Raw genomic sequence first — 25,788 nt, 5'->3', positions numbered from 1 at the left:
ACAGCCTCAGGGTTGAGTGGTGTCCATTTAAAACAAATACAGATAAGTTTCTTTAGCCAGAGGGTGGTGAATTTCTGGAATGGAGGCTGTTGGATGTATTTAAGGCAGAGACTAATTGGTTTTTGATTGGACATGCCATCAAAGGTTATGTGGAGAAGGCCGGGCAGCGGGGCTGAGGACGGGAGAAAGGATCAGTCATGATTGGATGGTGGAGCAGACTCAATGGGCTGAATGGCCTAAATCTGCTCCTATGCCTATGGTCTTATGGTCTAACAAGAGGAATAGTTACTGATGAAAGTGGTTAATGATATTTCAATGTCAGAATGATCAATGGGGTTAGAAACAGAACACAAAAAACCTCCAATAACATAATACAGGTTCTTCGTTCCACAATGCTGTGCCAAACAAGTCCTTACATGAGAAATTACCCAGGGTTACCCATAGCCCTCTATTTTTCTAAGCTTCACGTACCTATCCAGGAGTCTCTTAAAAAAACCCTATTGTATCCGCCTCCACCACTGTCGGTGGCAACCCATTCCACGCACTCACCACTCTCTGCGTAAAAAACTTAGCCCTGACATCTCCTCTGTGCCCACTTCCAAGTACCTTAAAACTGTGCCCTCTCGTGTTAGTCAAATTGCTTGCCAATTCCACAACTAGGAAATTCCAGGCCTCCGTGGTGCAATGGTATGTCGGAAAATACTGTTAATACTTTTTATGAAAGATTTATACTTTTTAAACAACCTCGTGTATTTTTCCACACTCACTGGCAGAAAGCAGTACAGCAGTTCAAATAACAGTTCATCAGCACACTCATTTTTCATTGGCTAAGTATTAGCACATTACCCACATGATGTAATTGTTTTAATTATGTAGCTCATTATCTAGTCCATCAGCAGCTACGGAGTTCTCTTTATCTATAAAGTGACAGATTTTCCAGAAGCTCCATCTCTTTTTTCCTTTGTTTGACACCATTTAGCATTAATTTCCCTCTAAGTATCGCTCCTGAGCTCTTTGTTTAGTTTGCTTAGTATTTGTACATTTGTACTCTAAAATAAACTGAAGTCTTGGTATTAAGACTGCTGGCCATTTTTGACTTCCAGAAGAACCCAAGAATCAGAAATTAACCAGATTCAACAGCTGAAACGTCTTCACTCGTGGGTGGGCAGTCAATGACAAGTGCTGTCTTTACTGAGCAGGTCATCCTCGGACCTAAATATAGTTAAGTACCAGATGCAAGGGCAACAGGCCAGTCTATCCCAATAAAGGAAGAGTTTTGCCAGAAAGGAAAGTTGCAGCAGAGGGAAGTCAGGTAAGGACACAGAGCAAAATTGTATGGATACAGGAAAAAAGCATACTTTCCTAAAATGTGCACCTATTTATATACCGCAAATGCAATTTGCTTTTAAAAATTGCCTGACATGAAGGTGTCAAGGCAGCTAACAGGCACCAAGCACCAAAAATATCGGATTTTACAACCAAAACCTAGGTCAGAGGTCATTTAAGCAGAAATTCATGTAGTGTTGATACTACCGTAGATTCCGGATTTTAAGCCGCTACTTTTTTCCCACATTTTGAACAGCTTTGAACTTTGCGGCCTTTAAAACAGAGCGGCTAATACATGATTTTTTTCATGCCGCCTCGTAAACATTTTGCCTCATAACAGTAGACCAATAAAATTGATGAGTAGTTCACAGAGGTCCAATGAAATTGTACGATAAATCAAGCGCACTTTCACAATTAAATTATTGTAAATCAGTCATTTGTACTCACCCTCATCAACATGGAAAACACTCGAAGAAAAGCATTGTGCTGCCTTTATGGCAGTTATTTAGTTTATAATATTTTCGCTTAGTAATTCATTTTCTAGTTAAAGTTAGAAGAGTTTTAACTATATTTGTTTTCTGTACTACATCGCGGGATGCTATGACGTCACACCCGGTTTCGCCGCGTCTTGTGGGAAAAATGCCGTTTGCGATAAACGGAAAGGAGGGGGGAGCGCATTACGCGAGCGGCTTTGGATCTGAGCGAACGCTGCTTTTAAATGCCGTTTGCGATAAAACGGGACGGCGGGGGGGAGCGGCGGAGCGAAAACGCTGCTTTTAAGTTAAAGGCGATCAATAACTTTTCCTGGTAGGCTGCAGTATATATATTTTTTACCAGTCGTTAGGAGATATTGGAATGTTGTTCAGTAAAGAAGTATACGCAACGTATATTTAAAAGTAGCCGCGTTACGGGCACGGTTCGAAAAAAAGCATTTGCAATATGTATTTGTTTTTGTTACCATATGGATTTAACTAAAAGTTAAAAAATCCTCACGTGTAATATCTTTCTGTGTAAATATCTCATATTACAACGTGGGACACCTGCGGCCGAAAATCCGGTGCGGCCTTTACAAGTAAAAAATTGATTTTATTTCTAAAATTAGAGCCAGCGGCTTTTAATCAGGTGCGCTCTGTAGTCCGGAATCTACGGTAGTCATTTGTTACCCTGGATTGTACTAATCCAACACTTTGCTTCTAACTGTTCTCCCACACTTTACACATTCTAACCTGCACCCCATCTTATGAACTCATCACCTCTATACTTGCTACAACATGCTGGCCCAATTTTAAACCCGAACATTTGCTTTTGAATTCTTCCATGGCCTTGTGCACCCAATTGCTAATCTCCACAGGCTTCAAGGGATATCAGAATTGCTCCAATTCTGACACTTTGCATAACCCTTAATTTTAATTACTCCAAAATGACCAGCTATCAAAGTCACAAGATTTATATTACCGTAGATTCCAGACTACAGAGCGCACCTGATTAAAAGCCGCTGGCTCTAATTTTAGAAATAAAATCAATTTTTTACTTGTAAAGGCCGCACCGGATTTTCGGCCGCAGGTGTCCCACGTTGTAATATGAGATATTTACACAGAAAGATATTACACGCGAGGATTTTTTAACTTTTAATTAAATCCATATGGTAACAAAAACAAATACATATTGCAAATGCTTTTTTTCGAACCGTGCCCGTAACGCGGCTACTTTTAAATATACGTTGCGTATACTTCTTTACTGAACAACATTCCAATATCTCCTAACGACTGGTAAAAAATATATATACTGCAGCCTACCAGGAAAAGTTATTGATCGCCTTTAACTTAAAAGCAGCGTTTTCGCTCCGCCGCTCCCCCCCCGCCGCCGTCGTCCCGTTTATCGCAAACGGCATTTAAAAGCAGCGTTCGCTCAGATCCAATGCCGCTCGCGTAATGCGCTCCCCCCTCCTTTCCGTTTATCGCAAACGGCATTTTTCCCACAAGACACGGCGAAACCGGGTGTGACGTCATAGCATCCCGCGATGTAGTACAGAAAACAAATATAGTTAAAACTCTTCTAACTTTAACTAGAAAATGAATTACTAAGCGAAAATATTATAAACTAAATAACTGCCATAAAGGCAGCACAATGCTTTTCTTCGAGTGTTTTCCATGTTGATGAGGGTGAGTACAAATGACTGATTTACAATAATTTAATTGTGAAAGTGCGCTTGATTTATCGTACAATTTCATTGGACCTCTGTGAACTACTCATCAACTTTATTGGTCTACTGTTATGAGGCAAAATGTTTACGAGGCGGCATGAAAAAAATCATGTATTAGCCGCTCTGTTTTAAAGGCCGCAAAGTTCAAAGCTGTTCAAAATGTGGGAAAAAAGTAGCGGCTTAAAATCCGGAATCTACGGTACTTCAACCAAGTCTCCACAATGTATTCCCCACTTTTAAGTTTACTAATCTACTCAACATTTGATATCTGCCCTCAATTCTGACATTTACGAAAGAACAGTATTTTAGTACATTAAGTATTATACTAATCACCCTTTTTGATTTTGTTTATCCCTCAACTTACTTACATGAACTAAGCACCCAATATCGTTGCACAGCTACAATAGGGGCAAGGCCTCATTATCCGATAAAGCTACATCTTCACTTGCCTCAATGAAATTTCCCACAACCTATTGATTCAGTTTCAAGGACTCTTCATCTGATGTTCAATATTTATTGCTTATTTATTATTACTACTACTACTACTTTCTTTAGGTACTTGCAGTTTTTTGTCTTTTTACACACTAGTTGGTGTGGTCTTTCATTTGATTCTTTTATGGTTATTGGACTTATTGAGTATGCACCCAAGAAAATGAAACTCAGGGTTGTATATGCTGATGTACAAAAATTTACTTTGAACTTTGAAACCATCCAATCACACCAGTTCTCAATTTAAGTAAGTGGTAAATGGAAGCCTTGACAACATGGAACTTTCAAAAGAAAGCACCTTATTTATGCTTCAGATCAGTATGATTGCGTAATTCCCGTGTCACTCTACTTTGATGACTATTTACAGAACAGGAGCTTCTTTGCTGCTTAAATGAGCTTTTAACATTAAGCACTCTATAAAGCAAATCACATTTCTTCAAAGAAAATAGAATTACCACGACAAAAAAAGCACTTAAATAGCTTGCATCACAGATAGTAACGTTATTTGACTGAAGCCTCTTCAGAGATTTCTGTCTATTCTAAATCAAACATTGACTTATTAAGATTAAATAAAAACTAAAATAATTGGTTTCTTAATTGCTCTGCTTTTAACATTATCATGTTGGAACTAAACCACAGAAGAGGGAATGGGGGGTGGGGGGGGAAGAAGAGAGATATATATAAACAGTTAGGGGTGATGGGAATGCTCCCATCCTTTGAAAACTTGACATTGAACAAAAACAATTAAAAAAAACTTGAAATTGTTCAGAAGTGTTTTTTTTTAAATGATCATTTCCCCCTGCAATTGCTTTAAAAACATTCACTTAAAAATGAAATCAGAAACACAAAATTCAAAAAGATTTCACACGGCGAGTTAAGTGATGATGTAAATAAACAATTTCAAGACAGTTAATTGCTTGTGTAGCTCAATAATACCCATGCTCTGCACTTATTATGCAGTTATTTCCATACTTGATCTAGAGATTTAATCAGCTGTTGTTTACATACTATGGTTTTTCCACAGTGCTGCAACACCACGCCCTTCCAGAGAGATCTCTCTCTGCACAAACAAACTAAGACTACATTTAAATCAATGGCACATCTGTTCAGCAGCTCCAACTGCTTGTCCAATGTCTTAAATGCTCTCACTTCCTGTTGAATACCAATAAACAGCATGGAGTGAGATCCTAAATTGGAAAAAAATATGCAAGTTTCAGAACCATCAACAGGTGTGTCATTTCTCCCATAATATTAGCATTTCAAGGGTATGAATTTTCAACTTTGAGTTGCCCCTCAAAGATCTTTAAAATCTTACATTTTTGTCTTTAAAATATTCTTAGTACAATTTGGCACACAAACAAGGCATTTGTTTTTCCACAGAATTAACCCATATGCTTAATTTTATTTGTAACATTAATGGGGCACATAATGCAGAGGCTTTGTTACAGTGGTCTGATTGTTTTACTAAAGGCAAATTAATGCATTTATTAGTCCTTCCATTAGCAATTGCTTTAGAAGCTCTGCCAAAAAGTTCAATTTTTGTCTCATCTGTCCACAGAACATTGCTCTCCAAACAAAAACACTCTGTATGTCTCAAGTTTTGCAAAAGACCACCTGTTCCACAATGCTTCTGGGACAGTGGTTTCCTCTGTGGTGTCCTTCCACAAACACCATTCCCTGTCCACTGTTCGTCTAAGAGTGAACACATGAACAGAGACTTAGCAAAAGACCTGCAGAAATTTATAGAATTTGCTTGTTACCCTTGGATTCCTTTTCACCTCCATCAGCATCATGTGTCATGCTCCGGGAGTGACCTCTGCCCACTCTGAAGGAGAGTAGCAACAGTACTGAGTTTCCTCCATTAGTAGACAATTTCTCTTACTGTGGACACAGGTCTTTAGAAGTTCTCGTAGGCTTTACCAGCTTCATGCATCTCTAAAATTCTTCCTCTGAAAGATGTTTCGATCAAGGGATGGTGCACATAAACAGATCTTTCTTGAGAAGAGCAACCTGACTTTGTATCTTTTTTATATATACAGGGCAGGACACCTCTACAATCCACACCTCCAATCTCAGCTCATTGATTGAGGCACTCAACTCCAAATAGCTTTTTTTTAAAGTGGCCTTACCCCAGAGGTTCACCTACTTTTTGAAACTAGACTTATTGTTTAAATAGTGTACTCAGTATTTTCGAGAAGTTCAATTGTTTGTGCATTATCTAGTTTAGATAGATTGATCCTCTCTACTATTGTGACTTAAATGAAGATCAAACCACATTTTATGAATAAAAAATACAGAAGCCCAGGTAATTGCAAAGGATTTACAAATTTTTTCTTGTAACTGTACAGTTGCATTTGCACAGTGTGTTGACTTCTGCACTCTGGTTGACCTTCCATTGATCCTGTTGTAGTTACTAGTCTATAGATTTGCTGAGTATGCCCAGAGGAAAATGAATCTCACGGTTATGTATGGTGACATCTATGTACTTCGACAATAAAATTTACCTTGAACTTTGATTTAGCGTTGGAAAAATACAACGAATCTCTGTTGATTTAATTTTGCACCATGTTCTCATAGTCTTTCACTTTGACCATAACTCAGTTAGCCCAGTTACCATGCCTGTAGGTATTAGTTCTCAGACTACTACAAAACCATTTTTCTGCAATTTTATTACGAAGCAAACACAGCAAGTTTTCAGATGCTACACAATTCCCAAGCTAATTTGGCTCAGACAATTGCAATAATTTTAAGCTTCAAATTGAGTGGCAAGGTTAGCATAATGCAATCACAGCACCAGCGACCCTGGCTCAATTCTGCTGCTGTCTGTAAGGCCCGCCCACCCAACTGTATGGGATTCCTCTGGGTACTCTTCGTTTCCTTCCATATCCCAAAAATGTATGTGTTAGCATGAGTAATTGGGTAGTGTCGGATCATTGGGCCAGAATGGCCAAAATCTCTAAAATAAAATTGACCCAAAATGATTTTCCTTCAAATTGTAGCACAGAACTAATCACAGGACCTGTATCCAAGAGGCAAATTTTCTTCTCAATTTTCAGAACAGTGACTTAAAGTCAATTTTGGATGATGGAAACATTCTTTTCTTTCAGTCCAGATTTAAAAAAATAATGAAACAAGCACAAATCAAAATAGTGAACATCTGGGCTAAAGAATGTGAATATCACACTTAGAGCAGCAAAAATATTCGGCTTTCTAGGGTCTTTAACTGCATGCATATTTAAAATGCCACATATCAACCTAAGCTCTTGAAAAGTAAAATGAATTTCAGCAAACAGTGTCCATAGATTTCACAAAGAAATACATCTTGTAAATGCAGCAGATGCAGGGTGAGAAAATATTTTAAAGTGCACTGTTCTGATTCAATAAGAGAATGAAATTCAAGAATGATGAGCTATTTATTCTGTACCTTTAATTACTGAAAATATTTTAACATTAGTGTAGTCACAAGGGTCTTGTATGTTTGAATAACACCCCTCATTCTTTGAGACTCCAAGGAATGCATCTTATCTCACATCCTAGAAACTAGCCTGGTGAAGCTCAAGATGTATGCCTGCATATGCAGAGCAAAGGCTAGGAAACATATGTTGTGTTGGTGTCTGCTGAAGAGGATACTGATAAGTACTGGTAGAAGCAAAGATGGCAGCGTGTGGATAGGGTGAAAGTTGATAGTTAAGATGTATTGATATGGTTGGCTATAGTTAGAGATGATCAGTTGGTTGGACCAAACCAATTGACAGAATCTTCTGACTTTCCCCAACGATTCAACGTGACACCATTGTTCTTGAATGTTCGCAAGGACGTGACTAGAAGAGTTCAAAGTAAATTTATCAAAGTACTTCCGTGCCACCATACACAACCCCAAGATATATTTTCTTGTGGGCATATTCAATAAATCCAATAACCAAAGTAGAGTCAATTAAAGACTGCAACAACAGGCCGGACATCCATTGTGCAAAAGACAAATGGTGCAAATACAAGAAATATAAATTTCTAAATAAATTAGCAATAAATACTGCTGAAGTCAATAATCAGCACCTTGATCTTACTGACATTGATTGAGGGGCTGTTTTTCTGGCACCAATCTGCCATATTATCAATCTCCCCCCTACAAGTCGATTCATCACCTTTGATTTGGCCTATGACAGTGATGTCATCAGCAAATTTAAATATGGCATTGGACCTGTACTTAGCCTCACAGTCCAAGTGTCAAGTGATTAGAGCAGGGAGTAACATAGCCTTGTGCTGACAGAGGAGATGTTTTTGCCAATCTGAACGGAATGGGGTCTGCAAGTGATAAACTACAGATGGCCATCTTAACAGTACTCAGGGGCTCGGAGATTAAGGAAAATAATATAAATTTGTTAAAAATTGTATCAGGCAAATTAACATGAACATGAGGGGAGAAGGCAACTTTTGAATGTTTATAAATTAAAACAGGCTAATTAATGAAACAGGGGGATCACGAATTGAAGGTCAATTTCAGTCCAGATTAATAAGGAATTGGCTTAATGAGAAACGCGGATCAATCCAGCGCAGTCTCACCATTTGAACTCTACAATTCACTACAAGTGGTACAGCCAACATTAACAGATGCTAATCATGAAATTAAATCAAATAACCATTCATTTCAGACCTCTTACACTGCAACACTGCTAACTAGTGCAATAGATCTTAAACTCTATAACCTGAATTGAGAGGTGAAGCTTTATACCTTTGCCTGCTTACCTTGCCCATTTGAACAGTAAGTCCACTTCTCTTTATTTGGGGTAGGGGCAATAGGCTTCTTAAGAACGGCTTTTTCAACAATGCTGCTGGGGTCTTGCTTGGGGCCTTTTTTGAGCACACGGGAGCTTTTCTTGATACTGCAGACTACTGTCACCACCAGCACCAACAGTAGAAAGAGAACAATCATCCACGGCAAATGTTCATTGATGTCGAAGTGCTTGTGTGCACTTGGTCTGGGTGGGCCTTTCCTGCGAGGTCTGGAATCAGCATCTGTTCCTGATGTCTCCATTACTGGCTGAAAATTCATCGAAGCTGAAAGAGCAGGATTTGTGCGCAAATGAGGAGAATGCCGAAGATGTGCTTCTTTGGTGACTCCACTGATAGCTGACGTTGTTGCAGACGCAGCAGTGGTGCTTGATTGGTCAGAAATACCTGAAAAGCATGAAAGAAAGCTTTACCTCTCAGAAGAGGGTAAAATGAGAAGTTCAAAAAATGTTCAATATTCCAAAATGTTCATGTCATATTTGAATGCAAAGGCAGCGACTGGGCGAAATTACTGGGATTAGTGCACCACAGCTGCATGCAGAGTATGTGATATCCTGGTAATGCAAGAGTGCACAACTTAACTTTCAAATAAAAATAACTTACAAATTTATATTCAACAAGTCTACAACACCATTCAACCATACATCAATATACAGAAACACCAATGCGTTAGAGAGCCCTTCGCCCAGTCTGTACCACACCACTGAACTCCATCTACCCTAATCTCTTTTTTAAACTCTCAGCGACTTCAATCATCACCTACACCAGCCCCCACCCAGTTCAACTGCCATTCATCTAAAAAAAAAAGGGGCAAATTACAGTAGCTGATAGCCCGCCAATCAGCACGTTGGCATGAGGGATCTGGGAATACAGGTCCATAATCCATTCAAAATGGTACCACAGGTAAACAGGAAGCTTCTGGCACTTTGGTCTTCATAAATCAACATGTTGAGTACAGGAGAGGGGATGTTATGTTGAAATTGTATAAGACATGGTGAGGCCTAATTTGGAGTATTGTGTGCAGTTTGGGTCACCTACTCACAGGGAAGATTTCAATAAGGTTGAAAGAGCACAGAAAATTTACAAGGATGTTTCCTGATCTGGAGTACCCCAGTTATATGGAAAGATTGAATAGGTTAGGATTTTATTCCTTGGAAAGTAGAAGATTGAGGGGAGATCTGATTGAGGTATACAGAATTATAAGGGGCATATATAGGGTAAATTCAAGCAGGCTTTTTCTACTGAGGTTGCATGGGATTACAACCAGAGGTCATGGGTTAAGGGTGAAAGGTGAAAAGTTTAAGGGGAACTTCTTCACTCAGAGGGTGTAAGGGTGTAGAAATGAGTTGCCAGCACACGTGGAGTATGTGAGCTTGATTTCAATATTTAAGAGAAGTTTGGATAGGCACATAGATGGTAGGATATGGAGGGCTATGGTCCAGGAGCAATGGGACCACCTAGTTTAAATGGTTCAGTGCAAACTAGATGGGCTAAAGGGCCTGTTTCTGTGATGTACTTTTCAATGACCATAAAAAGAGCACTCCAGACAAACCCCTTTTGTCACTGGGCATTATGTGAACTCCATCGAGAGATAACTGAATCTTTGGAGCCGAGGCAAAAGATCTCAATCTCTTACTTCGGTGTTTTTTTTTGGTGTATTTTGGCAAGTTGAGAGCCTTCAATTACAACCTGTACAACAGCCAACAAGGCTATCTTCTTGCAGGAAAGGAATAAAAATTCCAACAGGGTGCACCAAATCCATGTCCCAATTGACATTAGAAAATTTAATGAGGGATTTCAACAACGTACATTTCCAAAAATATTACACAAGTGTTTCAAGATACATGGATAATATGTGAATCAACCTCAGAAACTTAACTTGAGCATGAACACTTGCTACTGAATACACTTCAATTATCACATGAACAAGTTCATTTCAAAATACCCCTAATACCTTAACAGAATTTCTCAAAGCAGGCCCAAAATATTTTTACTAGCACAAAGCAAATAGCAGACAACAACTTGCATTTAGACAATGGCATTAACATGGTAAAAGATTCTACATATAGTATTTCATAGCAGTGTTACCACACAATTCTCATATTCTAAGGCTTAAGCAATGAGGAATGCTTTTAAAGATGGCGGGAGGCAAGGGGTCAACAAAAAGAGATCTGGAGCCTCAAGGCTCAGGCAGTGAATACACAACAGCTGCCACTGGGGAGATGGAAGCTGGGAAATAGAAGAGGACAGAATAAGTGAAGTAGCTATGAGAGGTCACAAGACTGCAGGAAGTTAGAAATGGAGAGTGGTTAAACTACAGACAAGTTGTAATGTGCACATGAAAAATTAAAATTTTAACACATGTGGTCAAGAGTCTATATAGGTTAAGGAGCACAGATTGTTCAATGAACAGAGTTCGAGAGAATGAAGACATGATTTTCAACACTTGGATGGAAATAAAAACAGATTGAGAATGTAAGCTGAAGGAAGCGACGCGGGCAGAAATAAGCAATGTAATTGAGGCAAAATTTATACACGGATAACTGAAATAGTTTGGCATCAAAAGCACAGTTCAGATAAAAACAGGTTTGATCTGATAGAGATTTTTGCAATCATCTAGTGGAGTGCCACATGGATCTGTCCTGGGACTCCTGCTATTTGTGATTTTTTATAAATGACCTGGATGTACAGGTGGAAGGATGGGTGAGTAAGTTTGCAGATGACACGAAGATTGGAGGAGTTGTGGATGGAGCTGTAGGTAGTCGAAGGTTACAAGAGGATATAGACAGGCTGCAGAGTTGGGCGGAAAAATGGCAGATGGAGTTCAATCCGGACAAGTGTGAGGTGATGCATTTTGGAAGGACAAACCAGAAGACTGAGTACAGGATTAATGGTCAGTTACTTAAGAGTGTGGATGAACAAAGGGACCTTGGGGTTCAAATCCATACATCCCTCAAGGTCACTGCACAGGTTGATAGGGTAGTCAAGAAGGCTTCATTAACAGGGGGATTGAGTTCAAGAGTAGAGAGGTCATGTTGCAACTCTACAAATCTCTGGTGAGACCACACTTAAGAGTATTGTGTTCAGTTATGGTCACCTCATTATAGGAAGGACATGGAAGCTATGGAGAGGGTGCAGAGGAGATTTACCAGGATGTTGCCTGGATTGGAGAACAAGTCATATGAAGCAAGGTTAGAAGAGCTGGGACTTTTCTCTTTGGAGCATAGAAGGATGAGAGGGGACTTGATAGAGGTCTACAAGATTATGAGAGGCATAGATAGGGTGGATAGTCAGTACCTGTTTCCCAGGGCACCAATAGCAAACACCAGAGGGCATATGAACAAAATTAAGGGAGGGAAGTTTAGGGTAGACATCAGGGGTAAGTTTTTTTTTCTATATACACAGAGGGTTGTGAGTGCCTGGAATGACTTGCCTGGGATAGTGGTGGAGGCTAAAACATTAAGGGTATTTAAGAGCCTCTTGGACAGGCACATGGATGAAAGAAAAATGGAGGGTTATGGGGTAGTGTGGGTTTAGTACTTTTTTTTTAAGAATTATATGGGTCGGCACAACATGGAGGGCTGAAGGGCCTGTACTGTGCTGTAGTGTTCTATGGTTCTATGATGCTACTTGCCCAATCTACATAAATTACAAAGCACTGGGATCTGTTTAAAAATGCTAATAGTTACCTGATAAATTGGAGGCATCAGGTAGAACTGCTTTGTTGTCATGAGTCGACTCTGTGCTTGGCGAGTTGATGGTTGTACTCTGAATTGTGCTTGGTAAGCCACAGATGTTGTCCCTTCCACGGGTTCCTGGTTTTATTATCACCAGAGCCAGTTCTGAACAATTGGTGAAAGCTTTGCACCTGGAACTAGAAGGCACTTTGGAAAAAGTGCCACGAGGACAAGGCTTGCACTTGACATCTTCTGTCTCACTCCCCTTTTTCCTGATACGCCAGCCGATGGCGCAAACAGAGTGGGCCACACACGACTTGTTGGACAGAAAAGTACCAGGTGGGCAAGTGCATTCACGGTCAGAAAGGGCTTTGCAGGGGAATGTTTCAATCATAGGGGGCACACAGGACCTACAGGTGTGACAATGTTCAATGCCATTTTCATGCTTGGTGAAAGTGCCATTCTTACAAGGACTGCACTCTCTCAGCACTGTTGTCGTGCAATGTTGGGACACGTGGGTTCCTGCAGGGCACTTATCACAGTAAATTTGCTTTCCTGTGGCATGATCAATGTGGGAATATTTACCAGGAGGGGTTAAAGCAGCTTTTGAAGTTGGTTCTATTTGAGCTGCAATGTCACCAAGCAACACAAACAGCAGCTGAAACAGAACAAAACACAAATCCGTTAGCGTGTGGTCTCCGTTAGACACAATTTGTAATACTGTTTTGATACAAACTAAACAAATCTGCCAAACAGGCTGCCTAACACTCGTGCAAAGCACAATACCATCAAACAAAAGATAAACTGACGGGTTATATACTTATCTCAATAGCAATGTAAAACTCATTCTTCTGTAAGGAACTGTTACTACTTGTAACCTTTCAAATACAGTGGATTCCCGTTAATTAGGACACATTGGGACCAGCACATTTTGACCCAATTAAGCAGCTGCCACACTTAACCAAAGTTTCATGGAAATAGTTAAAACAGTAACAAATTTGTATTTAAATTAAATACAGAACACATTAGAACCACCTATACAGATAATATACAGCAATACTGTGGCTCCCTTGAGAATATCAGTAATAAATGTACTAAATTCCAAAAGACAAGCATTCTCCTACTTTACTGACCATAACATAAGTTTTCAGAATAGTGGCACTGGTCTATTTCAACCAACATTAAAGCCAAATTATTACTTCAGTGTGGAATACGATCTACCTGCAAAGTTGACACCAGCACTTGGGTAGAAAAGTAAAAGTAGAAGAGTGGAATATTGGCTGCATCAAACCCTTGGAAGAACAACCCTTTGTAAAATTTAATGTTCACCATAAAGGTAAACACGAGGGTGATATTTGAATAGATGGTAACAAAAAGCCAAATCATCCACTATTTAAAAAGGAACATAATTTCTTAAAGGGCCTCTTTAAAGTTTGAGGCGGCAGCTCCTCACACTGGTTACTTCACTTGCTTAAGCAGTACTTGGTAAATAAGATTACATGCTGTTCTTCAATTAAATTCGCATTGGCCCCTTCATGTTGATCTCCAGTGTAGTCAAGCAAGTAGAAGCTTATGAAAATCAGCATTCACCAATTAAATATTTCTATTATCGAAGTTTCAACTGTGAATGAGAAATTTATGATTACTACGAAAATACAAGGGGACTAGATAGATAGATACTTTATTCATCCCCATGGGGAAATCCAACTTTTTTTTTCCAATGTCCCATACACTTGTTGTAGCAAAACTAATTACATACAATTCTTAACTCAGTAAAAAATATGATATGCATCTAAATCACTATCTCAAAAAGCATTAATAATAGCTTTTAAAAAGTTCTTAAGTCCTGGCGGTAGAATTGTAAAGCCTAATGGCATTGGGGAGTATTGACCTCTTCATCCTGTCTGAGGAGCATTGCATCGATAGTAACCTGTCGCTGAAACTGCTTCTCTGTCTCTGGATGGTGCTATGTAGAGGATGTTCAGAGTTTTCCATAATTGACCGTAGCCTACTCAGCGCCCTTCGCTCAGCTACCGATGTTAAACTCTCCAGTACTTTGCCCACGACAGAGCCCGCCTTCCTTACCAGCTTATTAAGACGTGAGGCGTCCCTCTTCTTAATGCTTCCTCCCCAACACGCCACCACAAAGAAGAGGGCGCACTCCACAACTGACCTATAGAACATCTTCAGCATCTCACTACAGACATTGAATGTTGTCTCTCTACAACAAGGAAACAGCTTCAAAATTGGCTATACTGATTAAGTGGCATATTCAAAACAAGACTTTGATCTACAGAGTATTCTCTTGCAAATGTTCTAGTCCCTTGCATGAACCAATCAAATTTAGCGTACCACCATCCCATTCAGATGGGATGTTCAAAGTTAGGAGGCTCCATGAACAGAAAAACATTCTAAACAACTGCAGAATGATAAAAAAAAAACAAATTTAAAAACATGGCCCAACAAGTGCATTACTAACTAGATGGGCCAAAGTTAGCACACAGGTCTCTCTGTTCATGTTGCTTGAATGGATTTAGATAGGAAAAGTATAAAGCTTAACAATTTAGTTTGCTGGTGACATCATTGCCATTGGCCCTATCAAAATATAGGAGGGATACTGAAAATCTGGCTGATCTCACTCAATGTCAGCAAGACCAAGGAGATAATTATTGGCTTCAGGAAGAGGAAGCTGGAGGGCCATCAGCAAGTCCTCATCAGGGGAATTGGAGGTGGAGAGGGTCAGCAACATTAAATCGTTTGAGGATCTGTCCTAGCCCAGCATGAAAGTGCCATTATGAAGAAACCACAGCCCTGCCTCCACTTTCTTCAGGTTTTGCGAAGATTCAGCCTGTCACCTGTAACTGTGGAAAAACTTCGGTGGTTGTGTGGGGAAGAGTATATTGACTGGTTTCATCACAACCTGGTATGGAAACACCATGCTACAGGAAGCATGGAAACGACAGGAAGCCTACAAAAGTAGTGGATATGGCAAAGTCCTTCACAGGTAAAGCCTACCCACAACTGTGCACTTCTACCACTGAATGCTTGTAGAAAAGCAACAGCATCCAAAGATCCCTACCATTTAGGCCATGCTCTCTACTCCTTGCTGCCATCAGGAAGGTACAGGAGCCTCAGGACTCACATCAGCAGGTCCAGGAACAGTTATTACCCCTTAACCATCAAGTTCTGGAACCAAAGGGGATAACTTCTCACTCCATCACTGAGTAGTTCCCACAACTTATGGACTCACTTTCAAAGACTTCATCTCATGTTTTCAACATTTATTGCTTATTATATATTTTTTCTTTATTTTATTATGTGCACAGTTTGCTCCCCCCACCAGATATATTGATTGTTGTCCCACCCTGTTGGGTGCAGTCTTTCATTGATTCTATTTTGTTTCTTGTATTTACTGTGATTGCCCAAAAGAAAATAAATCTCAGGGTTGCCTATGGCGACATATGTACTTTGATAATATATTCACTTTGAACTTTAAAAATAGTTTAGCATGGTAATACTAATTTATTTTCAAATCTGCTTTTAAAAATCATTATGAAATATATAGCTAATTAAAATATTTTTGAAACTACCATCAAGAGTTAATCCTGGTTTACATTTGGAACTGCCAGCCACTTAGGCAAGATGCATTATTTCAAACATAAATTCTATCCAATCTGGAAATTCTTGATTAAATCAACTCATGCTCTCAAATTGTTATCACTAATAAGCCTGGTGTAAAGCAAGAACCACATTTCCTCATTGTTGACTATCTGCAGCATTGTTTCGAACCATATATGAGGAATAGGTAACACAGCAGCTCTCAGAGGGATCAGAAGTGGAGAGATTTCAAGTTCCTGGGTGTCAAGATCTCTAAGGAATAAACCTGGACACAACACATCAATGCAGCTACAAAGGCGGCAAGACAGCTGCTATATTTCATTAGGAGTTTGAGGAGACTTGGTTTGTCAACTAAAACACTTGAAAACTTCAATAAATGTACCACGGAGAATATTCTGACTGAGTACCTCACTGTCTGATATGGGGGTGGGGGAAGAGAACAGGATCGAAGTTGCAGAAGCTTGTAAATTTAAGTCCTATGGCACTACTTTTTTTATTTCTGTTTTTTGCACTACTTATTTTAACAATGATTTAATAGGCATATATTATAAATATATACACACACACACTTAATGTAACTTGGGTTTTTTGTTCTATTTTTATCATGCATTTCACTGTACTGCTGCCATAAAGTTAACAAATTTCACGACATATGCTGGTGATATTAAATCTGATTCGGATACTGTCCTGGGTTTAGCACACAAATTGAAAATGAGATTCCTTAGCTGGATGAACTTAATTATTCTGATTACAAAGGGCAAGACAAGCCAAGCCTCTTCCCTTGAAAGTCTGAGCAACTACAAGGTCTCAAATGACAAACTGGAGAACCTTGGACAACTAATTGCTAAGAGGGAAAACTGAGATCAGATCTAACTCATAGCAAAGATTGGAGGCCATTTTAAATTCCTTCTAAAATGCATCTGCAGTTGCAGTGATTGAAAGGGAATGAAGTACACGAAAGATAAACATTGGAAGGATCACAACAGAATTGGTGGTGCAGCACTCGCATCAAGCCATTTCAGACTCAACTGGCCAAATGGCCTTTTCCCATGTTGAAGGCTTTCAACAAGTGTTTCCCATTCTGGTACAAAGCCAGATGAAATAAATTGCAAGTCTGAATCTCGATCTGTGAGAATTGAAGAAATATTTCTTAGAAAGATGACACGTCTGTAATCCTGGCCAATTTTGCTTTATCCTGACAAGTGCTTTAAGATACAAATGAAAATTGAAAAAATGTTCTGTTTAATTTCAAATGTTATTAAAGGACCTGAATTCTGTTTTACTCGCCAAGGAAGTATTTCCATTATAATGAAATCAAGCAAAATTGCTCACTCTGCCTTCCTCCTCCTCTTCCATTTTGGTTACCCTCTCTTCTCACTTGCCCATCATCTCTTTGGTTCCCCTCATTCCCTTCCTTCCATGGTCCACTGTCTCTTATTTTATTCCTCCATCAGCACTTTACTTCTACCTATCACTTTCCAGCTTCTTTCTTCATTCCCTCTTCCCCCAACCTTCCTGTCACTTATCACTTCCTTTCCCTCCCACCTTATCCTGGCCTCTGCACCTTCCTTTCCAGTCCTGATGAAGGGCCTTGGTCCAAAACATTAACTGTTTATTCCCCACTATAGATACTGCCCGACATGCTGAATGAACCCAGCATTTTGTGTGCATTGATCAACATTTCCTGTATCTGCAGAAACTTTGGTGTCCTCGGATAAATGTTTATTTGGTTTAGTTGAACCATAAAAAATGCCACCAGGAAAAAAAAACTTCAGATAACACTGTAAAAAGAGCTGAATGTCCAGCTCACCTGCAATGCAGCAATATTGCAATCAACACCTTAGTTTACTCTCTCAAAATGCATACATTTTCATTTCAAATACAGAATTTGCTTGTCTGCAGAGAGAAAAAAAATAAGAATTCTCTCCATTTAATATGACAGCTCAGAGGCAAAACATTGCCAACATGAAGAAAATCCAGAGGTATAGAATAAAAACCCATTAGTGAGGAAAGCTTTCAAAGCTTGCAGAGGGATCTAGACCAACAGGAAAAATGGACCAGAAAATAGCAGATGGAATTTAATGCAGACAAGAGTGAGGTGTTAAATTTTGGAAGGACAAATCAAGGTAGGACATACACAGTAAATGGTAGGGCACTGAGGAGTGTGGAGGAACAAAGGGATACGCAATTCCCTGAAAGTGGCGTCACAGGTAGACAAGGTTGTAAAGAAGGCTTTTGGCATCTTGGCATTCATAAATCAAAGTATTGAGTATAGGAGTTGGGATGTTATGGTGAGGTTGTATAAGACATTGGTGAGGGGAAATTTGGAATATTGTGTGCAGTTCTGGTCACTAACTATAGGAAGGATATCAGTAAGATTGAAAGAGTAGAGAAGATTTACTAGGATGTTGCTGGGTCTTCAGGAGTTGAGTTACAGGGAAAGATTGAACAGGTTAGGACTTCATTCCTTGGAGCGTAGAAGAATGAGGGGGTATTTGATAGAGGTTTACAAAATTACGAGGGGTATAGACAGAGTAAATGCGAGTAGGCTCTTTCCACTTAGGTTAAGAGAGATATATAACCATATACCAATTACAGCACGGAAACAGGCCATCCCGGCCCTTCTAGTCCGTGCCGAGCGCTTACTCTCACCTAGTCTCACGAACCTGCACTCAGCCCATAACCCTCCATTCCTTTCCTGTCCATATACCTATCCAATTTTACTTTAAATGACAATATCGAACCTGCCTCCACCACTTCCACTGGAAGCTCGTTCCACACAGCTACCACTCTGAGTAAAGAAGTTCCCCCTTGTGTTACCCCTAAACTTTTGCCCCTTAACTCTCAACTCATGTCCTCTTGTTTGAATCTCCCCTACTCTCAATGGAAAAAGCCTATCCACGTCAACTCTATCTATCCCCTTCATAATTTTAAATACCTCTATCAAGTTCCCCCTCAACCTTCTTTCTTTCTTCAAAAGGACATGGCTTTAGGGCAAAAGGGAAAAGGTTTAGGGGGAACTTCTTCACTCTAAGAGTGGTGGGAGTGTGGAACGAGCTGCCATCTGATGTGGTAAATGTGGGCTCATTCTTAAGTTTTAAGAATAAATTGGATAGATACATAGATGGGAGAGGTCTGGAGGGTTATGGACTGACTGCAGGTCAATGGGACTAGCAGAATAAAGTTTTGGCACAGACTAGAAGGGCTGAATGGCCTGTTTTCTGTGCTGTAGTGTTCTATGGTTCTAGGGAAAAGGAGCAGATTATCAGTGCAAGCACAGGTTGCAATGAATCTGGATGAGTAGGTCTAAATTAACAATGAATAGTATCCCAAGGAAAAAATTGAAACCAAATACTTCCAAGATGGAAAAGTAAGAGTGGTTGATTCAACTGCAATTGTGCAACTGTGAAGTGGAATATGACATCACTTCACAGAATGAATGAAAGCTGGGTCTTAAAATAAGAGGCAAGCTCCCAGTGGCAAAACTAGCAACTCTGTGCATAAAACAAGTCAGAAACTAATAAAAGTTATATACACTGGATGATTTTGTGGCAACCATAAAATAAACTGGATCTTAAATTAATACAGATTCAAAGATGATTACTTATCTACATAAATTGAAGTTTGAGTTGTTTGCTGCAGTTAGCTCTTCAATAAAGGACTATTAAAATAAATGCAATTTAATGCCCTTGGAAATACTGAAACACATCCAACATGAAAGAGTGCCCATTCAAAGCCTTGAAATGCCAGGTTTGTATTAGTTATAACTGTGCAGATTAGATAAAGCAGATTAATGACGAAAACTGCTCACTTAAAGGAAGTCCCAGCCCAACCCCACCATAACTTAAGTGTGGTGATTGAAACAGCAAAAGGCAAATTGTCCAAAAATTGTTTAAGTCTGACTTTCGGCACTGGAATAGTGATCTGTCCAGCAGTGATCTGAAGGGACAGGAACAGAACAGGAGCACATGTTTAAGGTTATGGGTGTTAATTATGAACAGCTTCACACTTACTGGGCCAAATGGCCTGCTGCATATTTCTGTAAATGGAACAGGGTATTGAATTAACCACGCTAAACTGAAGAAAAGCTAGAATGCAGATGATTCACTGAACCAAGCCACGTGCCATTTTCAAATCAGATTATTTCACATCAGGAACTTGAAGCTAACAACGCTAAAGAAAAGAATAGGTTAGTAGTTACAGCATCACTCTTCTACCATGTATCCAGTTTGAATAAAACAGCACGTTTAGCAAAAGAAAACAGGCCGTTTCATACTTCCATCTCAGCACAAATCAAAATCCACTTCGAAATGCATCAAGTAAAAAGTCTACATTTTTAAAAATATTGAAAGGAAACTAGATTTAAACAAATTAAAATGAAAACTCTAAGTGTGAAATTTCAATCAGATGAATAGTGATGAAGGAGGGCATGCTATTAATCAAACATGAATAATTTGATGCAGTAACTAACATGGTGGCCCATCCTTAACCTAGTTTTCAATATTCTCTGTGGCCTTTCCCTTGCCTACCCATTAATCTCATTCAATCCTATAATGGTAAATATCTCCTATCCTGGCCAAATTAATTCAATCTTTTATCAACGTCTCGGCCGGAAACGCCGACAGTACTTCTCCTTATAGATGCTGCCTGGCCTGCTGTGTTCCACCAGCATTTTATGTGTGTTGTTTGAATTTTCAGCATCTGCAGATTTCCTCCTGTTCAATCTTTTATCAACTTATTTTCAGATATCAAGTGTATGAACTATGTATTCTATCCCATAATCTTCTTTCCTTCTTTTTAATACTTGAAAAGCAACATCTTTGACCTGTCCTCAAGTTACGGCTCTTCGAAATGTGACGACATTTCGTGGAAGTAGGTAGGCCATTACACTAAATTGGACGTTCTAGTATGTGTTCTTGCACTGCTTTGAAGTTCAAAGTAAATTTATTACCAAAGTACATGCCACCATATACAACCCTGAAATTCGTCTTCTTGCCGGCATACTCAAAAAATCTAACAACTATATAATGGAATCGGTATATCAATGGGACTACGTTTTTGAATAACACTAGTATTTTTCGTGATTTTCCTCAAAATTTTGCCCAACATCTCAAACTGTTCAAATCTTAAACTACGGTGCGCTGAAATACTCATCGACAGGTTTAATGAAAATACATGGCTGAACTTGCTACCGTAAAATATATCCCAGTATGTCATACATTGCATGAATGCAACACTGGTGTCTAGGTGGAACTAGTGTGCCATGAAAAATTAACATGCACCTAACGCCCTGCCGCGACGCACTGTGGCAATGTTCAAAGACGCATCTTCAACATCTTGGTTCTAATATACCATATAAAAAAGAAAGAATTTAACGTTTATCGCCACCTAATAAGAGTACGGAGAGGCTTACTGTTCTAAAAGTCGGCTGGTCTCCCCGAGATGGGAGGCGCAAGTAGCACAACCATCAATTGCTTACCGTAAGGATGCTCCAATTCATCGTCGCTGCGGACCAAGCTACGAGCGAGGGAAGAAAGCACCACAACAAGCTAAAAGCTCCCATAGTTAGCAGGGCTAGGCGATAAAGAGTTTGCTGGTGGCCACTGCTGGAGCTGCCAGGGGTCCATTGCTCGCACACTGGCTCATTTTACCGTGTTTTTGTGGCGAGCCGCCTCACTCCGCATTATGCCACTGCCCCGCTCGACTCGCTCCTACTGCGCTAGAATCGGCAACGACCCCCCCATATGGACCGCCGCCGATTCGGTTCTTTACTGGCACCAGCAGCTCCACCACTGCTGGGACCGCGCGGCCGCTTTCACCAAGTCGACAGGTTTCAGATAATAAGGGAGAAGTGACTGGTCGTCGATGTCGGCTGCATTAATTCCCATAGCTCCAGCTTTCTCGCTTTGTTCCTTGCACGGCGAGCCCCGGCTTCAACTGAGAGCGAGACAACAAGCGCGTCGTTGTCGCAGTGGTGCGGGGCGGGGCGGGGCGCCGGCGCGTTACGTCACCCCCCGGCGCCCAATCAGAAGCCGTCCAAGGTGACGCCAGCGCCGAGCAACCTTGAAACTGCCCGGCGCCGGCTGCAGGGCGGGCGAGGGCGGGAGAACAGAGATTGCGGATCCTCCTTGCGGCCGCTGTCTCGCGGGTTCGCTCGCACGAGAGAGCATGAGTTTCAGCTATTTTTTTTTAAATTATTCAGCCGACATTGTGAAACTGCCGTGAAAAATAAAGGGAAGGAAGGAGTTTGGCAGGTGGGAAGGAACAACAGGAATTCCAGAGGAAAGGAGGAAGGTTAAAGTCTCTCCAGCCCGTAAACTATGCTGCGATTCCATTTCAAAATCGCGGAGGATCTGCAAACCGTCATGTTGAAAGAGGGAGTAATTGAAACGGTGGCAGCTTTGATAATTCTCTTCAGGAAAATTATAGATTGGGCAGATGGAACCCGAGTGACCCCATTTCTTGAAAATAAATGACAAGTGAAAACGGACTCTCTGAGATTCACTTCCAGATGAGCTCAATGCCTTCTGCGCTCGGCTTTGACCGTCAAAACATGGAGGAACCCATCACGAACACCCACAGCCTCCGATTATCCCATGATTTTAGTCTCCGAGGTCGACGTGAGGCATCTTTCAGGAAGGTGAACCCACGGAAAGCATCTGGCCCAGACAGGGTACCTGGACAAGTGCTAAAGAGCATCTTTCACCTGCGTTTCGGCAGTCTGATGAAACATTTGATCTCCTGCCTGCTCCAATTTGCCTACAGGCACCACAGATCCACTGCAGATGCCATTTCACTGGCTCTGCACTCAACCCTGGAACACCTGGACAGCAAAGATCCATACATCAGGATGCTCTTTATCAACTACAGTTCAGCGTTCAATACTATCATATCCTCAAAATCATTCAGTAAGCTCCAAGACCTTGGCCTCAATACCTCCTTGTGCAATTGGATCCTCAATTTCCTCACTTAAAGACCCCAGGCATTTCAGATTGGCAACAACATCTCCTCCACAATCTCTATCAGCACAGGTGCACCACAAGGCTGTGTGCTCAGCCTCCTGCTCTACTCACTATACACTTATGACTGTGTGGTTAAGCACAGCTCCAATTCCATATTTAAGTTTGCTGACAACACTACTGTCAAAGGCCAAATCGGAGGTGGTGTTGAATCAGTATATAGGAGGGACATTGAATATCTGGCTGAGTTGTGCCAGAACAACAGCTTCTTACTCTATGTTTGCAAGACCAAGGAGGGAGCTGATAGTTGACTTCAAGAGGAAGAAATTGAAGGTCCAACGAGATCAGAGGACCTATCGTGGGCCTACCCCGTAAGTCTAATTATGAAGAAATCACAGCTATTTGTTTATGAGTTTGCGAAGATTTGGCATGACATCTAAAACTTATATAGATGTGTGGTGGAGAGTATATTGACTGGCTGCATCACAACCTGGTATGGAAAAACTAATGCCCTAGAATGGAAATTACTACAAATTGTAGTGGATGCAGCCCAGTCCATCACGAGTAAAGTCCTCCGTACCAATGAGCACATCTACACAGAACGTTGTTGCAAGTTGCAGCATCCATCATCAGGACTCTCACCACCAAGGTCATGCTCTCTTCTTGCTGCCACCATCAGGGTGAAGGCATAGGTGCCTCAGTATTCACACCAGCAGGGTCAGGAAATGTTATTACTCCTCAAACATGAGGCTTTTAAACCAGAGGGAATAACTTTTCTCATTTCACTTGCCCCACACTGAACTGTTCTCACAATCATTTTCAAGGACTCTTCACCTCTTGTTCTCAATATTTATTGCTTATTCATTATTATTATTATTACTATTTCATTTTTCTTTTTTTGTATTTACACTGTTTGTTGTCTTTTGCACACTGGTTGTCTGCCCTTTTGGTGCAGTTTATTATGGTTATTGGATTTATTGAGTATGCCCACAAGAAAACGAAACTCAGAGTTCTGTATGGTGACGTATATATACCATATAGTAAATTTATTTTAGTCTTTTGTACTTTGAGATTTCATACATTTCAGTTTCTGTTCCCACACTGTGCAGAAACATTTCAATTCCTTTTCCATTCCCACATCTGCCTGCACGTCTTCAACTTCCTTACTGACAGATGAGGCCAAATACGAATCAGAGGAACAGTACCTCATGTTCTGCCCGGATAGCCTACACTCATGCTGTGGAGACCAAGTTATTAGGAATATTTAAAGTGGAGGTTCATATGTTCTTGATTCATAAGGGAGAAGGCAGGAGAACATGGTTTAGAGGGGGAAATAAGTTAGCCAATATCAAATGGCAAGCAGAATTGATGGGCCAAAAGGCTTAATGCTGTTGCTATGTCTTATTCTGTATCATTCAAACTTTGCAGGGGAAGACAATAGATGAATGCTCATGTTGATTGGTGATCACTGAAATATCTGGGATGAGATCGGGGAAGGTATTAAGTGGCTATCTGATGTATTAATGCATTGTTAGAAGCAGATCCCTGGAACTTAATATGCAGTTTGACAGGTCTGCCTTGTCACTTAATATTTGACTAGCTGTATATTCAGGGAGCCTATCCTCAACACTGTAACAAATGAGTTATATTTTGGATGTCTGGAGTTTGTGCTCTGAAACCTTTGAAGCAGTGGTCATCATTTGGATATTCAAAGTGATTCTGCTCATTGGAATGAGTTTCCATTGTGACTGCATAATTTCCTTCTGCTTTCAAAATGTTAAAGTTAGGTAGGAAATTAATGTAGTTAATCACTTATTGTTATCCTTGTTTAAAAAGATGCATCAGGAGAGTAGAACCAGATTCTCTCTAGAAGATCTGCTGTGTTGAATTAAAAATTATATAACCAGTTTCAGTGTCTCCCCAATGACTTAGTCAATCACAACAATGAAAATTATGATTTTTCCAATTTTAGGTAGCCTGCACCCACTGTACTTTCTCCCTCTTTCTGATCCACCCAGGCTCTCACAACAATGCCACCCCCACAGTCACCCCATTTAGCTCCCCTCTCCACCTGATTCCATCTGTTTATCACCCACACACTTTACTTACTGTGCCTGCTATCTTCTTCCCCGACCGATTCTATCTGCCCAGCACCTCCCCTATTTGGCTCCACTTCTCACCTTCCTTACTTATCAGTAAGTATCTGCAGTTTCTTGCGTCAGCACTTATCACCTCCAGTCTCAATGTTTACCATCTCCCGGCCGAGACTGGCTCCATGTGCTCCTATACCTATACCACTCACCAGTCACTGGCTTTTGGCCCTACCCCTTCCCCTTGCACAAATGGCTCCATCTGCCCACCATCTCCTTCGTAATATGGTTCCACCAATCTCCTGCCACCCTCTGCCTTACCTCTCCACCTCACCTCTTTACAATGGCTATTCCTCACCCCCGGTCTTACACACAACTCTGAACTGCATTTCATACCTTTCATAAGCCCCTTTGTTGCTGCTGTCACAAATTAATCAACAAGATGGCATCATCAAGGGTTGTGACCATCCTGCCACAACTTATCAAAGATAATAATATTCCATCCGTTATTTTATTTCTGACTCTTGTGAAGAGTCTTCAAACTGAATTGTGAACCCTGGTGTTTTTCCTGCAGCTGTAGCTTGGACTGTTGGGTGTCTTCAATATTGCCTGCTTTTGTTTTAGATTTCCAACATATG

At 40.4% G+C, this 25,788-nt stretch overlaps 1 protein-coding gene across 1 annotated transcript in view; it reads right to left on the bottom strand.

The window, feature by feature from the left end:
• tnfrsf21 (tumor necrosis factor receptor superfamily, member 21) overlaps positions 1–22,066 on the bottom strand; it is a 53,298-nt gene extending 31,232 nt beyond the window's left edge. Inside the window, exons 1-3 of the mRNA XM_073057255.1 lie at positions 21,581–22,066; positions 12,496–13,141; positions 8,762–9,193 (exon numbers count right to left, since the gene is read on the bottom strand). Coding sequence (XP_072913356.1) covers positions 8,762–9,193; positions 12,496–13,141; positions 21,581–21,664 — 1,162 coding nt within the window. The 5' untranslated portion in view covers positions 21,665–22,066. The remainder of the gene's footprint in view (positions 1–8,761; positions 9,194–12,495; positions 13,142–21,580) is intronic.
• Between the last annotated feature and the right edge of the window lie 3,722 nt (positions 22,067–25,788).

Source organism: Hemitrygon akajei, chromosome 9, assembly GCF_048418815.1.
Source record: "Hemitrygon akajei chromosome 9, sHemAka1.3, whole genome shotgun sequence".
NCBI classification, from domain to species: Eukaryota; Metazoa; Chordata; class Chondrichthyes; order Myliobatiformes; family Dasyatidae; genus Hemitrygon; species Hemitrygon akajei.
Note: the sequence above shows the minus strand (reverse complement) of the source record. Positions and strands in the feature narration are given on the sequence as shown.